Source organism: Peromyscus californicus, unplaced genomic scaffold (assembly GCF_007827085.1).
Source record: "Peromyscus californicus insignis strain IS unplaced genomic scaffold, ASM782708v3 Scaffold_7__1_contigs__length_154581171, whole genome shotgun sequence".
NCBI classification, from domain to species: domain Eukaryota; kingdom Metazoa; phylum Chordata; class Mammalia; order Rodentia; family Cricetidae; genus Peromyscus; species Peromyscus californicus.
The window spans coordinates 1,390,484-1,406,545 of record NW_026294595.1 but is presented as its reverse complement, the minus strand read 5'-3'; the positions used below and the strand labels follow the sequence as shown (position 1 = coordinate 1,406,545).

General features: G+C 42.1%; 1 protein-coding gene across 11 annotated transcripts in view; it reads right to left on the bottom strand.

Moving 5' to 3' along the window:
* Positions 1–16,062, bottom strand: part of Dennd1a (DENN domain containing 1A) — a 503,183-nt gene that overhangs the window by 248,031 nt on the left and 239,090 nt on the right. For all 11 annotated transcript variants that reach the window (XM_052724298.1, XM_052724294.1, XM_052724299.1 and 8 more), the window contains one exon: positions 1,564–1,633. In XM_052724298.1, coding sequence (XP_052580258.1) covers positions 1,564–1,633 — 70 coding nt within the window. The remainder of the gene's footprint in view (positions 1–1,563; positions 1,634–16,062) is intronic.

Sequence of the window (16,062 nt, the reverse complement as noted above, 5' to 3'; positions counted from 1 at the left end):
CAAGAATATAGAAAGCATTCAACATTGTGTAGAACCCTGTAACAATGCAGGATTTTTTTTTCTTTTGTTCTTTCTTCCCTCCTTTTTAACTTCTTTGAGATAAGGTCTCATGTAGCCCACACTGGCTTCAAACTCACTTAACCAGCAAGTGAGCCTCAAGCTGCCTAAATCTCTATTTGTAGTTAAGGATGGTTTTGAATTCCTGATCTCCTAGCTGCCTCTCGAATGCTAGGACTATGGGTATGAGCATTTTTAGATACATTTTAAAAAGAGTACTAGGTTGCACTGTTGTTTTCAAAACTAAATGGAGTATAAAGGTGGGTTACAAAAACATGAGTCAAGTCTCCAGTTCAGAGACAACGTGTTACATACTTTTATTTATTAAAGATACCTTTCAAATTGAGTGGAAACCTGAATGTCTGACCAAAGCTAAATGTGCAACAGAAATCGATGAACAGATCCCATGGCAGCCTGCTACCTCATTCATCAAAGTTCTTCTATGATAGAATTCCTGACCTGATGCTTCCTTTCACACTGAGTGTGATGAGTGAGAAGCCATTTCTATGAACCATTCCTGCCATCTGTTGTGACCTCTGGAATACATTTGCCACTGAGTACAACTCACTCAAAGAAAAGAGTTATCCATTGCATACTCAATTTCCATTCCCCACCCCCTAAACAGCAAATTTCCCGAAACATGTTTCAGGGAACTCTGCAAATGAGGATTCTGTTTGTCATGGATTAAAAAAGATTTGGGTTAAAATGAGAAAGAAAGCACCGAGTAACCAAGGTGCCCCACGGCAGGCTTTCTGAGAGCCTACATTATGTAAGTCACAGGGAGAAAAACTAAAACAAACATACACAGATTTGAGGCCCTTTAAGCCAAATAATGTAGAACTGTAATTTTTTAATAGAACATTTTCAGAACCAGGATACTATAGATAAATCAAAAGGAAAAATACTGATGGCATTTAACAATTATTCTATATATCACTTTAGCTTGGTTACTCGGTGCATTCTTTCTCATTTTAACCCAAATCTTTTTTAATCCATGACAAACAGAATCCTCATTTGCAGAGTTCCCAAAGGTAATTAAGGTACAGCAGAACTGTTAAAGGAATTTTCAGACCCTTACAAGAATTACTATAAAAATACCACAAAATTTTATCAAAATGGGGAGTGTAGCAGCTGTTAAGTCACCTGTCAGTTAAGTGATCTGTAACATGGCATACTTTGTGAACTTTCAGGGTTGTTGGGAAAATCTGACATTAACGCTGGGAACATGAGCAGTCTAGTTATTATTTCCTTACCTCAAAAGAAAAAAAAAAATGAAGAAACAACTAAAAATTTTAGCAATATTTATTTTGGGGATGAGGTAAGGCATACTAAGTGAGAAGTGATTTTCTTTTCCCTTCCACTATTTTCTTAATTTCCCAACCTTTCGAGGATGGGCATGCATTACTTTTTTCATAAATGTTTTAGTGGAATATAAGATACATATTACTTTCATAATCATAAAAAGTTTGCTCGTTAAAAACAATTATTTTTTAAAAAGGCAAATACCTGTTGTTTTGTCGTGTAATCTGCCAAGATGTTAAGAAGCTTATAAAACACCTCGAACCAGGGGAGGTAGCTGAGGAAGACAAAGAAACACAAGAAATGTTAGCATGCAAGTCAAAAGCCTGAATGAGAGCTTAACTCAAACAAAAACATTTCAGATTTTCTCTACATCCTCAAGATTCTAGCCATGACTGATATAAACCCAAACTACTTAAATGTTAATTATTTCTGGGTTATAAAAACATGCCTGTGTGAGGCAGAACACTAAATGTCCATTATGAATTATTCCTGTGCCTCAAAACTAGGTTCATAGAGAGGAAATTCAAACTAGAGTCTGCAATCAGGCACCATGTTTGATTAGCGAGGCTTCTCCCACCATTCCTATACTCTCTAGGAAAGCATCTATTCTATTTCTCATGACTGGACACACAGCAATGCACAGCATGTCCATTGTTGGCCTCTGTGTCCCACATGGCCTGTACAACAAAAACCAATCACGTTAGTCCATCAGATCTCCCACCTCTACTGCATCTGTGGTATACGGGCTGTAGCATGAATAGATAACTCTGTCCCCTCTGCCATCTAGCAGGTCCTGACCATTACTCCTCTTAATTCACAGGATGGTGTGCCAGCAGAGCTTACTCGTGAAATTGACCTCCTGTGTGGCTGTCAGAATGGCCTATCAAAAATGGAAGTCTGGATGGACCTTGCCAGAGAGGGTGAAGCTGCACAGGCAGCCAGTGATGTGCAGCCTGAGGTTTCTTCCCCCTAGCCCTTCTTGACTTCCTGGCACTCAACTCCTCTGATGACCAAAAAGACAAAGTGAACAGGTTGGTCTGGGGGTTAGGGGTGGCAAGCGTAGGTAGTAGACCTGGGGACCCTGCACCCCCAGCAGCAAGGACATAGACATTTCTCTGAGAGGGCACCTGTGGGCCCAGATCCAGTACAATCCGACACAGGCACCAAAGTCCAAGGAGGCTTGGTGTAACACCCAGTGCCAGGAGGCCACTTGGTAACCAAGTGAAGAACAAAGCCAAGAAAGGGAAAGGAAGAGATTTAGGCCAGGCCAGGATGTCAGAGCCTCTCGTCCTCCCTGGGAGCCCCCCGCCCTCCCACAGGTCAAAGAGATAACCCACTAGTGCCTTCTGTAGTCTTGTCAATCATGCCCAGTCTCTGTTCTCTCACTCTCCACACCAAGTGCCCAAAGTGGGGAGGGACAAGGGATTCTGGGAAGCTTGAGCCTCTCCAACGGAGGGCTATGATTCCCAGCACCCTCTTTTTGTTTTTTCCCCATTCTGATATCTGTTACTAATGAATAAATAATATTCATTATTATGAGTGAATAAAAGGAACTGACTTCCCCCCGCCCCCCCCCCCCCCCAAATACAAATCTACATAGCACATTCAGTTACTGTAGTGGCATCCCATTCCTACGGGAACCAGCAGTTCATGCTCCTCAGGAGGGCTTTTGTGGCTCTCTCTTCTCAGGATCTTGCCTGACTCCTCTTGCCCCTACTTTTGTGACCCAATTCTTTCTTTTCCATTGTGCTCATGAATACATGACTGTTACAATGTCCCCTCCTACAGCATAGCACTCAACAGCATGGTTTTTTTTTTTTTTCAACAGACTACACAAACAGAGAAGGGAGCACACCTTCCTTTGCTGTATTCAGCATCAAGACCAAAAATGGAGCTTGGCCCTACATTCTGAGTTCAGAGTTTATTGGGAAACACAAGCACATACATGCACATGCACACACACCTGCATACACACACCTAGATGAAGACTAGCAGATAGCAAGGGCCCTTAGAGTCATGGAAAAGTTAGTGAGAATTATCCCTACTCCAAGAAGTATACCCAGCCCCCACTTTAAATGCTTTGTTCTGTCTTAGGAAAATTCCCAAAACTACTGAGAACAGGCATGTGAGAAGCTTGCTGCTCGGGTCTGCTCACATTTATTCTGCTACGCAAATGGCGTTTGTTACTGATAGGCCTGGACCCAAGGCAGGGCCCAGATGTGACATCCTGCCCGGGAGAAGGGATCAGAACCCTGTACAGATTACTGCTGGACCACTGAGAGTAATAAATGAAGTGAGAGGTAATAGAGAGGACAGATAAAGTGCATAAGCTCCTATCTGTGACGTCTGTCTGAAGCCAGAACATGCTACTGTAAAATTTAAGTAGCTTATCAAAATATACTGATAAGCAACTTAACTTTTCACTTCTATGACAGTATTATCACTTATGTTAATATGTTTCCATCAGCTCTGGCAGCCACATATGGACTCTTCCAGAGCAAATGGCTGCTGCCACTCTCCACAGCACTAGCCCTGGCAGAGCAATGTAAACATTCAAGAGGGATTAGGCACGAGATAACATGCTCCCTTCCTCTTCTGTTAAATAAACCTTCATGAGCTAAAAGCCATTAGAGCAGAAGAAACGCGCTCCCCGCCCCCAAGCAAACCATACAGATTAGAGGACTCTCAGTAAACAAACCCAGCCTGGAAGAAAATACCACTAGGTAAAACCAACAACTGGGAGTCAGAAAAGAGGGAAGGGACAAGCAGGGAAGATGCAGAGGAAAGCAAAGCCCAGCTCCTTTTATGAAGAATACAGGAAGCAGTACAGTAGGGCTGCCTGCTTCTCTCGGGCTTTGAACTAGAGTGCATACTAAAGTAGTTTAGGACAACCAGTCAACTCACAGAGCCTGGCAAACATACTGCAGCCTCAGTAGCCTCATTTGGTGAGGACTGTCTGGCCCACAGAGCCAGCCCACTTCACTCTACCAGCTTCTGCCTCATCAAACCAATTCCTGTGGTTATGGTGGGCAGAACCATCGGCCATGGACTGCTTGGTAGTTAGTTATCCGGAAGCCGGGCATTTCTCTCTCCTTCTGGCCTGACCAGATACAACTGTTCCCCACACGTTGTCCCCTGTGTGCTGACAGATGAGTGCCTAGTGATGGCAGTGCTAGGGTTCTGAAACCAAGCTGCAGCTGTCTTCTCCTTTAAAGTGTCCAGCTTCCCCAGCTAGAAGGGCCATGGTTCACAGCTGAGCTCTGTCCGTTGGCACTTCCTATCCTGCTTCATTAGTGCTTGCACCCAGCCACACTACCAGGAGGCTGCAGGTGAAGACATGTAGCCCTCACTCCATCCTGTGCATGTCTGTCAGCAGTGAGAAAACAATGCTTCCCAGCTGACAAGTACCCTATCAGATAGCTCCTCCCTGGCCACCGTCAGGGTCTCAAACTGTTAGGTCGGGTATACTTGCATCTCCCTGCAGGAGAACACTATGTGGTGGACTCAGTCTAAGCACTAGGACTAAGATGACAAATGACTAGGAAGTTCTGGTCCAGAAAAGAAATGAACACAGGAGAGGGTGTCTAGGTGGGAGAAGCCAGCTATCCTTCCCAAGCACTGTTACTTCAGACTTTTGGAGTGACACAGAATCCTAATGGATCATTATCACGATCCCATCAGCAGAGAGGGAAAGAACAGAGGAGACCTGCCCCACAGCTACCAGCCTGGATCCACACACCTCTCACAGTTCAGGTAGCTTGGTCCTCACGTCAATAGGGAAGCTCTGTTTTGTGGGAATCCACAGAAAATCTTAAAGTTAAAAGAGTTGTAGTGCCACAGAAACCTCTCCACATGGCCTGATGAGTATTGTGGGCATGGAGGCAGTGCAGCCTGGGTTCCAGACATCATTTTAACAATAGCCCACTTCACAATGATCCTTAAATGGCCCTATGGTGCAGCAGTCATGGCCTGTATGGATATAAACCAGCTAGCCTGAGTGTCAGCACAGGCTGGATGAAAACCTTCCACTTTGCAACATGTCAGCTGGATGAGCTGCTCCCTCCAGAACTGATCTTAGGAACTGAGTCTAAATGAAGTCAGACTCTCGGTCTTCTGATCTCCCTTCACTAAATGGATGGTTAGGATAGCCATCTTGCTGAGGGATGTGTGTGAGATAGGATTATACGTCTGCATCCAGCTAACCACTTGAGAGAGAGAGAGAGAGAGAGAGAGAGAGAGAGAGAGAGAGAGAGAGAGAGAGAAAATGAATGCATGAATGGAAGCTGCAGCAGGAGCTCACGAGGGAGAGAAGGTGACAACAGTGCAGAAAGCTACGCAGAGCAAAGAGAGCATCTGGAGGCAGCCCGGTGCGGGAGAGAGGAGAGGAGGGCATCAGTACAGGGCAGCCCAGTGCAGGAATCATGAGAGGAGGGTACCAATGCAGGGCAGCCAGGAACTATGCAAGCAGATGATATGAGAAGGGTGTCTATGGTAGGAGGAGGTGACAGTTCCATCTAAAGTGTCAGTCCAAATAGAGTGAGGGAATGCAGCCATGTAGGAAGGAAGGTGTAGCAGAAGCCTGGTGACATACAAGGGAAGTGATCAAATAACTAAGCGTACAATAGAAACCAAGGATCTTGATATCAGACATGTGAATTAGAAATATGGTTAGAGAAGAAAGAAGAATGAATCCTGGTTAGATATGATTGTGAAATAATGGCATACAGAGATACAAATAAAAATACAAATGTGCACATTCAGATCACACCACACACACACACACACACACACACACACACACACACACACACACACACACAGTTTCTAGATTGAGTGACAGAAAAGGCCTGTGACAAGAGATGCTTCAATTATAATGGGCACCTTCAGTGCCTAGATGTGAACTTCCAAATAGCATTCTCTACTAAGAATGAGGGTTCTCTGAAGAAACGTCTGCTTCCACGGCCAGAGCTAAGAAATACTTCGTGCTGTAAGAAGCAAGGCAGTGTTCAACACATAGTCAGAACATATCAACAGGACACAAAAGTTGGTGAGAGGGAGCTCCTCTTTACTGACAGAATCTGTGACAATCTGAACATCAAAGCACATAATAACGAAGGGATTATATGGAGTCCAGGCAGATAAAAATGACAAGTAGAATATCTGCTGAGTGATGGGGCTATTTGCACAGTCTGAGAGTAAGTCTTCACAATCAAATTATCCATCACAAGGAAACAGACAGGAAAACCCTAAGGTTACAACCTTCATCAAATAACAGAACAGAACAAAATAGTGTGTCACCAGACAGATGCCACAGAAAACAGCACAACTTTATCACACCCTTGATGTGGAAGCGGAGCCTCATCTCAAGAAAGCATCAGATAAACAGCACAGAGGACTATTCTCCAATACTAGAGCCTGGCTGTCCTGTTTATAAAGGAGGAAACACTGAAGAACTGGGCCAGACTGAAGCACAGACACTACTAATAGATGCAATGTTAATTCTGAACCTGATTTCTTAAAAACATGAACAGGAACTGTTCAAAAATTTCATTAACTTTTTCATTTTTATGACTAGCATGTAGTTATATAGAAGAAAACAATGTTTTTAATGCATAATAAAGTGTTTACCTTTATTAGTTATCATTTTAGCAATATATCTCAAACAGGTGGAAAAAAAGCATCTCTTTGCGTTGAGCTTCCAATTTTTTCTATAAGTTTGTTAGTATTTAAACAATACACACAGAACAGTATCTTCCTCCATCAAAACCAGTATAAGCACACCAACTAGAGTGTACACTGTAAGGAGCATGGCAGAGAACGGGCACACAGCTCTGAGAGAACAGTGCTGGCAGCTGTACAAGCTGCTCTGTTTCTCAGAGGGTGGGTTCTGAATGAGCTGTGACCAAGTGAGCTGGGAAAGTGGGAAGCAGTGGGCACAACAATCAGTACAAACAGAAGAATACCTCTCACAGACAAGGGCTGGAGCAAGGACAATGGTGAAGGGCAGTGGGCAGGCAGGGCTGGACTCTGAAAGGACTGAACTAATAGGCTTCATGGTTGCTGAGCACCTGAGATGGGGAGGAACCAAAGAGACAAGGAAAGAGAAGTAACATCCTGGTGATGAGTATTTAAAATGAGCAGAAAGTGGCTACTTCTCTCTTAGTAAACTCAGCTCTATCAGAACCAGTGCCTTACTTGCTTTCCTGAGAGGGAAATCTTAGCTAATGTAATCCAGTCATCCTTAAAACTTGAAAAAGATCAATAAAATACCCTGGCTCTAGTTTAGAAGAAAATAATAAAAGGAATTTATTGTAAAATTTTATCAAGTAAATACTCGGGGCATATTATATAGGAAGATAAAATGAAGTAACAACTGCCTGGCAAGATACCGGACATCTGGAGAGGTGAGTCAAGACTGAGGACAGCGAGATGGAGCAGAGGCTCCCCACTGTCCCTGGTGAGTTTCTGAGGTGCTCTTGACTGCAGTAGCAGGGAGAGGACTTCTCTTCCTGCTTCCTATCCATGGATTTTGCAGGGATTCATCAATGGCAAAGTATGTTCTAATTAAGGTGATATGGAATTTGTATTTAAAGTTCTCATATTTAAAAAAACAAAACAAAACCTCACATTATAGCTAAGGTGGTACATAGCTATAATCCCAGTGGAGGCAGAAGGATCAAGAGTTCAAGGCCAGCCTCAGCTACACAGCAAGTTCAAGACCAGTCTCATTTATGAGATCCTATTTCAAAATTAATATGATAAAATGAAATGCTTAATAAATAAGCAATCCCAAACTCTCAAATTCCAAAATAACAGGATAGTGTCGCTCATGCCAAGAAGACAGAGGAGTCCAACATCCTCACGTGAGTTCAGTTTTAATACTTCCTGCAATTTGAGAACAGTCTCTCAAAGACTTGGGGACTTCATTGATAAAAGAAGCAACCAGGGCTAGAGAGACAGCCAACTGGCTAGGAACACTGGCTGCTCTCCCAGAGAACCTGAGTTCAGTTCTCAGCAGCCAGGTTGGGTGGTTCACAACCACCTGTAACTCTAGCTCCAAAGGATCTGACCCCCACTCCTGGACTCTGTGGGTATCTGCATTCGCAGACATATACGTACACATAATTTTAAAATAATAAAAATAAATGTTTTTAAAAGGAGTAACCAACTACATTGCTCAACATTTCTTAAGTGTTTGCACTGATAGCTAATTTTGCCTGAGAAATTTTTACATGGCTCAGGCATAACGGTGTGTAAAACAGGTATACAAACCAAACATTTAGCAAGAATAAATCATTAATTCATCTTTAACAAACAAGTACTTTTACCATTTACTAAATATAAAAAGCAAATTTGCATACTAATCAGATGGCTGTGCTTGCCTATTTTCACATGAAAAATTAAATCCTGACTAAATATTTGATACTATGGATAGAGCATCATTAATGTTTTTCAGAGTTTATCTTTTTTTTTTATTTGTTTGAGACAGAGTCTTGCTATGCAGTGATCAATATTTTTACGTTATGATCATGAGTGTGGAGAATGCTGCTTCACACAAATATTCAGTACAAAATGGCAGCTGCTTAAACAATTTTTAAAATAAAATATTCTAACACTATATAATCTGATGATATGCTAGTCTGATACTTATTGATGGTAGGAAAATATTAAAAGTATTTGCTTTCCATAACTAAGCCAATATCTTTCTATAAGAGCAGAAATGCTTGTGTAGACAGTGAAAACTCTGCAGTTTACAACATGATAGTTCTGAATCTGAGGTGAGGTGTTCTTACACTATTGCTGGGTGGTATGACACATGTGCAGTGCGATACAGGTGAGCCTGTATATGTGACGGCGACATTCGGTTATAGTGTAAGAACCAGTAACTAACTTACACACCTGACATACAACGGGAGGTTCCCAGTCCAGAGTTTAAACCCCACTCCTGGGCCTCTCTACTTATTGCTCTTGCTGATCTTGAACGTGGAGAGTTTTCTTTTGAACGCTGGTATTCTAGTTAGGGGTTCCTCAAGCATATTATAAGAGACCTCACATTCTATGTCAAGCAGAGTGAGTCAGAAAGCAGAACCATAGCAAGAGGAAAATAGTCACCAAGATGTGGTTGCCTCAATGGAAGTTCCCACTCTGTCCTTCTTGTGGGACCTAGCAGCTACTCCTGATCCTCTGCTCATGTCTGTCAGTGTAACTGACAGTGGATAACATCAGCTGTCCATGGAGTAAGTCATAACCTGCACTCAGGATGCGGGATCTCAAGAGCCATTTTAGAGACACTGGACACCTGCTCAGCGCAGACAAATGCCCAGGCAGCAAACAACCTAGAGAAACATGATAAAAAACAAGCATAGTGACACAACAGCTACATCAAAAAGAAATGATTTCAATATCAAAGGACAAGAGAAGCCTTTGGGAAACTAAAGTTCTCAAATACTTTAAGGGAAAAAAAAGGGCTTCTTTTCTGGTTATGCTGTGCAAGTCAAACATGAAGCGTTATCAAGGCAGAGAAACCACAATCCCTTCCCTCAGAAACCCAGCTGACTCATGAATTATTCTGTCTAAGAATTAATTCATTGTTAAAATTAAAAACTAGATTTTGTTGAAGTAAATTTATTTTAAACTCTTAGATTCACCCTTCCTAGATAAAATTCTAAACTTTCCCCCACTTTTACTGTGCATTTATGGCATCTGTTAAAATAAGCACATTTTTGTTTTTTGTTTTTTCTTGGTTTTTTTTTTTTTTTTTTTTTTTGAGACAGGGTTTCTCTGTGTAGCTTTGCGCCTTTTCCTGGATCTCGCTCTGTAAACCAGGCTGGCCTCGAATTCACCAAAATCCACCTGCCTCTGCCTCCCGAGTGCTGGGATTAAAGGCGTGCGCCACCACTGCCCGGCTAAATAAGCACATTTTAATCCAAAAACATGAAGATGTCTTGGGCTTCCCCTCCATGAAGACTACCCAGAGTTGACTCTACATGCTTGTCTTTCTCACTTCTCTATTAATGTCAACTTGCTGAATGGTGATTGTTTAACTCTTTGTGTGTGCTTGGCCATGCCAGCTATTCTATAAGTCACAGTTTCCTGAGACAGAGAGCAATCATTGCTATAGTCACTACAAAGGCCAGGACCACTGGCACCATAGGATAACAGCTAGTCTGCTCTTGTTAGGAGCTGGAGACCCCAACTCAGCAGGCAACATTTTGGTTAGGAAAATAACCCAGGATTAAAAACCAGACATGCCAACATCCTGTTGGAATTCTGACAAACAATTAGAACATTGGCGAAAATGCACCTTCCCCAGCTTCCAACACAAGTCAGTCCCATCAGTTATTCCTCATTGTCTTCCTGGGAAACCTAATTTTTCAAGTGCAGATGAGCCCTTAAAAGAATCATGCAGCAGGCAATGTTTCTGCCTCAGGCCTGCTCCTTCATTAACCCATATTTCTCCTGCTTTTTTCTCCAAATGTACTAAAGAGAAAAGCTCTGATATGAGTGTTCTCATCCACTTCTACACCTCTCATCCTTTCCCTTTCTCCCTGACGGTGGATGGGGAAGGAAAATACCTAGGCTCTAGGTGGACAGCCTTCCATAAGACACACCTCCTTCCCCATTATACCCAGAGCTAAAGTACTCTCACCTTTAGGCACAACAAAAACCAGCCATGGGTGCTGGCCCAAGTTCTCTAACAGCTTTAGTGCTGAGCTGTGCACACTCCTCTCTAGGAGAGAAGCACACAGCTCCTTCCTGAGCTAAACGCTTTAGCTTCAGGGAAGATCTCTGTGGAGTTGGAAATGGCAGTGAAGCTCCCAGACCAGCATCACATGTTACCGGACATGCTTTGCAGTATGTGCCTGTGGTCTTGCATCTCAAGAGCTCACAAAGGGAACAACTCACACCAGCAGAGGATGCAGCAGCACTGCGTCAGTACTGTGATAGAGGGTCACGAGGGGCAGAACACAGGTCTCAGAAGGCTTCTCAGAGAAGTGACACCACCAACTGCACAGCAAAAAACTCACCAGCTGTGGCCCACGCTTGCTTCTCCTTCCCCATCTGGGAAATGGGGATGTGATGCCTACCCTCCAATGGCTGTTTGGAAGCTACTACACAGCTAAGCACAGTGTGGAAATACACTTCCAGCCATGCCTGGAGCAGCATTAACTTCCTTCACCCTCCTATTGTTGCACTCTTACTGCTAATGAGACCAAAAGTCAAAGTAAGAGAAAAATTCACCCCCTTTGGGAGATCAAAGCCAGTCCTGCCCAACCTGATCCTTCTGCTTTGCTCACAGCTGCTAATCCTGAATTGTAAATTTATTATAGTATCCAGTTAAGCTCAAGAATCTCTGATTTATGCCCATAATTAACATCCCCATTGTGATAGCTATTATATGCATGCAGGAAAATATATTGTATTGCTGAATGAGTGCAAATATTAATTTGTATTATGAAGTGAGCACACACACCCCTTCTATGAAACACTCGTGCTTATATAGACTCAGTGGAACATACACTTGGATTTGATTTTGAAAACAAGGCTCCTTTTTCTCTTGATGGTTGCTCAATAATTGCTGCTTTTAGAGGGAGTGTTTGCTGTCTTCCTTTCTGTGGTAGCATGACTGTGATTGAGGGAGATTGCTCTGAAGGAAAGCATGGGGCACTATGCTGTTATCACTGGTGAAATGCTGCTATTGAGAGACCTTTGGGATAATATCACCTGTGCTGACAGTGAGCTGTAATTCTCGGTATTTTCCACTGAGTCCTGAGAAGGTGAGCATACAGGCCTTTCATCATCCTCCCAGGAGTTTATGGGGTGGCCCACTCCTGTACTCACACACCTGCAAGTTTTCCCATTCAGATCATCTGACTTTATGGCTGGAATTACAACTATAATATAATATAATGGTCCAGCGAGGTCCTAAGCCAGGCCCACCTCGCCAAAGCTTTCACAGCCTTAGAGAGACATATGCTGTCTCTACTATTAAAGCAAAGCAAAGCAAAGCAAACCAAACTAAACCAAAACAACCAACAACAAAAAACAGAAAAAAAAAAGCAAAGGCAAGAAACAGTTCCATAAGAAGTCCTGTCCTGGGGCTGGAGAGATGGCTCAGAGGTTAAGAGCACCGACTGCTCTTCCAGAGGTCCTCAGTTCAATTCCCAGCAACTACATGGTGGCTCACAACCATCTATAATGGGATCTGGCGCCCTCTTCTGGCATAAGATCATACATGCAGACAGAACACTGTATACATAATAAATAAATAAATCTTAAAAAAAAAAAAAAAAAAAAAAAAAGAAGTCCTGTCCTACTTTCAGTAGTAAACAACCAAACTAATTATCCCATGGAAATGCTACTTGACATCATTTTACATGAAGTGAAAGCTAGTGGGTAAAGGGAGTGAGCACTTACCAAGTGCTAGGTGCCTTGATATAGTACTTGTTGCAGCTGATGTATGAGGTTTGTCCCATTTTACAGGTGATAAAACTGAGTCTCAGAAGTGGAACAACCTCCCTATGATGGCATGGCTACTAAAGCACAAAACTTGTCTAGTCTGAGTTTTCAGTTCTATTTGTTCCATACATGTAATAGCTGTACAAAAATGACTGAACCTGAGGTGAGACATAGAATTCTTGCCTTGCGGTTCTCATTGTAACACCCTGATACAATCAAAGCTTGCCTCCCAAACCCCTCAGCTATAAAGTACCCTGAGCATCCAACTTTGGCTGCCTCTCAGCAATCCAGTATGTTTTCTTACTCTGCTAGCTCCAGGGACACCAGTCATGTGTCCTCTCTTCCTTGCTTTAGGAATTAGAGTCCATGTTACATTGGAAATACAAATATAAACAGCTCAATTTAAGATGCTTCAACCAAATGGGGATGATGGTGGACTGTATTTCAAGTTTCCAGTGCCTCATGTTGGGACCTAAATGTACACTTTAAAGAACTTACTAGAAAAGCCATAGGTTACATCACAGGTTCTTGGCTGTGTAGTCTTTTTAAATTTAAAGTCTGAAGCTCTATGTGCATGCTTGTGGTGACCATTCATGAAGTGCTAGATTAAACAAGGCATCCGGTTTCCATGAACAGCACTCATTTAGTTCATCAGCACCCTCATCTCTGCTTGAACGCTCTCTCATTCCATCGCAAATCTCCCTATAAAAGTGTCTGGCTGTCTCTTAAAGGTATTTATGCTCAATGCTTCAGTGCCTTTCCTTGGTGACTTTTTCCATATGCTCAACTTCTTTCAGGGAAATGGTTCTGTCTCAATTCACAGAACAGCACACCAATCAACATCAGCAGGCAGGTAAAGAGAGGAAGGAGAGGCAGGCACGAGGCAAAAACATGAGGTATAAAGGTAGCTGGTCCAATAAAACTAATGTTTTAGAAGGCAGAGAGTTTAAGGCCAAAAGAAAATGAACCTAGCACCTAGCCCCAAGCAATCAGAAGGCTCTGAACTTGAATTTATAACTCAAACACTCTGGGCCACATGCAACTTGAGACACACAACTGGTAGCACTACTGGGGATTTATGACTTATGACTTGTTCATATTTAATTTGTAACCAAACACTTCCCCTTCCTCTTAGCTACCTTAGAACTCTTGATTAACTCTTGTTTTCACAGGTCAGAGGTTAAATAAAGGAAGGGAAGCACTCTGGGGTGAGACTGCCCAGAGCACCACATCCAAGAGTGACCCTGTGCAAGGACCATTAAAATAAATGATAAGACCAGAGATTGGTACAGACCACTGATGTTCAAAGCCTCCTGGTGGACCCATGCAAAGAGAGTCGGCAACAAAAACAGACAGGAAGCTGTCTGCCCTTAAGTTACTTCTAGTGACTCCTTGACTTTCTCACTAAGACAGTTCTTCTAAATGTTTTTGCAAATAACACTCAAAGTTTTGAGGAAAGGTAAAGGAAGAGTTATGTAAGCCAAGTAAACCCTCCCTCTCTTGCTTCCCTCGGCCACAGCAATCTGTCTCACCTACTAGACTATGCTACTCTGGAGAAAACCTCCACCTCTACCTAGCAGCAGTCCTGCACTGGGCAGGCAGAAGCAGAATTCTCCATGAAAGCTCAGTAACCCTCAAGAAGAGAGCATAATCTGTTCAACTACAACTGCAAGATCTACCTAGCTTCAAGCACCTTTGCTGCTGTGTTGCTCGTGATACACCAAAGAGGTCAAAATATCTGGAAGGACTTCTATTTATTTAGGAATTTATTACATGCCAGGAGCTCACCAAGAATTTGCTTATTGACTTATTTCAAGTAGATGCCAGAAAATGGTTTAGGAAAGTTGAGAACAGAAAGGCTAGGTACTAGGTAACTTGCTGAAATCATATGAGCTCAAAGTTCAGGGTAAACCCCAAGTCAGCATGAGTTGCTCTTTCAGCAGGTACTCATTCTCCAGAACAGTATAGTTGAGTGTCCCCTGGACAGCTCATACATGGTACACTTACTTCATTAGTGTTTCTAAACTGTTGTTAAAATGGAACAATCATTGTCCAGCAGCAATCTTTCATTCATTTCCTAACATAATCCAGGTTCCTGAACAGAGAGTTGAATGAGCACTAATGCTAAATTTCTGCATGTGAAATATGGTGTAAAGTTAGCAATGTCCCGAGAGAGGTATAAGGTACAATACTTGGGGAAATGTGAGCAGCAATGGCTGGACCAACCCAATGGTTGGTACATTCTGTACCATAACCAACGACAGCCACTTGGTGAAGCTGAGCTTTCCTCTATTGCACCCCTCAGCAGAAAAGATGAACCTAGACCTGAACAAGCCGAGGAACTAGGAATCCAGGACATGGTGAGCAGAAGTCTCTGCTGTGACCATGACAGAACCCCTACCATGCAGCCAGTCCTCAGTTTTCAAATGATCTTTGTGCTCAGGAATTGTTGCTATTAGAAGCCAGGAAAAGACATTGGCAATATTACAAAAGCCTAAAATTGGCATTATAACCTACCTCAAAACATGACTGCAATTTACAAAATTTAAAGAAGAAACACTAAAAACCTAACTTTTGGAAAAGGTTACTCAGTCAGCAAAATCCTTGGCAGAAACCAGTTCATCTAATATAATTTCTTGAAGTTCTACAGTATGAATGAGGAAGAAAGCTGCCTTTTAATGAGTAATTACTAAAATTTACAGGAACATCAGAAAATCAATATGTTTTAACCTTATTTTTATCTATATTAAATCTTGTGACTTAATTTTCAGTAGCATATTATATAAATAGTAGTTATTTCTTCTAATTGCAAAACAAACACACACTTAAACATGTGCTAAGAGAAAATTTAAATAATTGTATTTAATCCAGGCAACAGAAAATTTTGGCTTGATTTTAGTCATATGAGAAAATTCTCATGAAATAAGACAGAAGAAAAAAGGTAGGGCACACCCACTTTACTATGCACAGCCATGTACACTCTCACAGAGATGAAATAAAACATTACTAGTATTTATTTCAAGGTGATGAACTATAGAAAACCTGTTCTTTCTTTCATATTTTTTTCTAAATCTCCTATGGTTTTGTATTGAGCACGTGGTATTTTAAAAAGGTAAAAAGGAAAGTCTTTTTGATACCATGTTAATCATAATTGGAAGCATCCCAAGTATACAATAAGAATGATTGCAATGAGCTATGAGATTTCTAGGCCTAGCAAAGTATACAGCATACAAAATACTTACA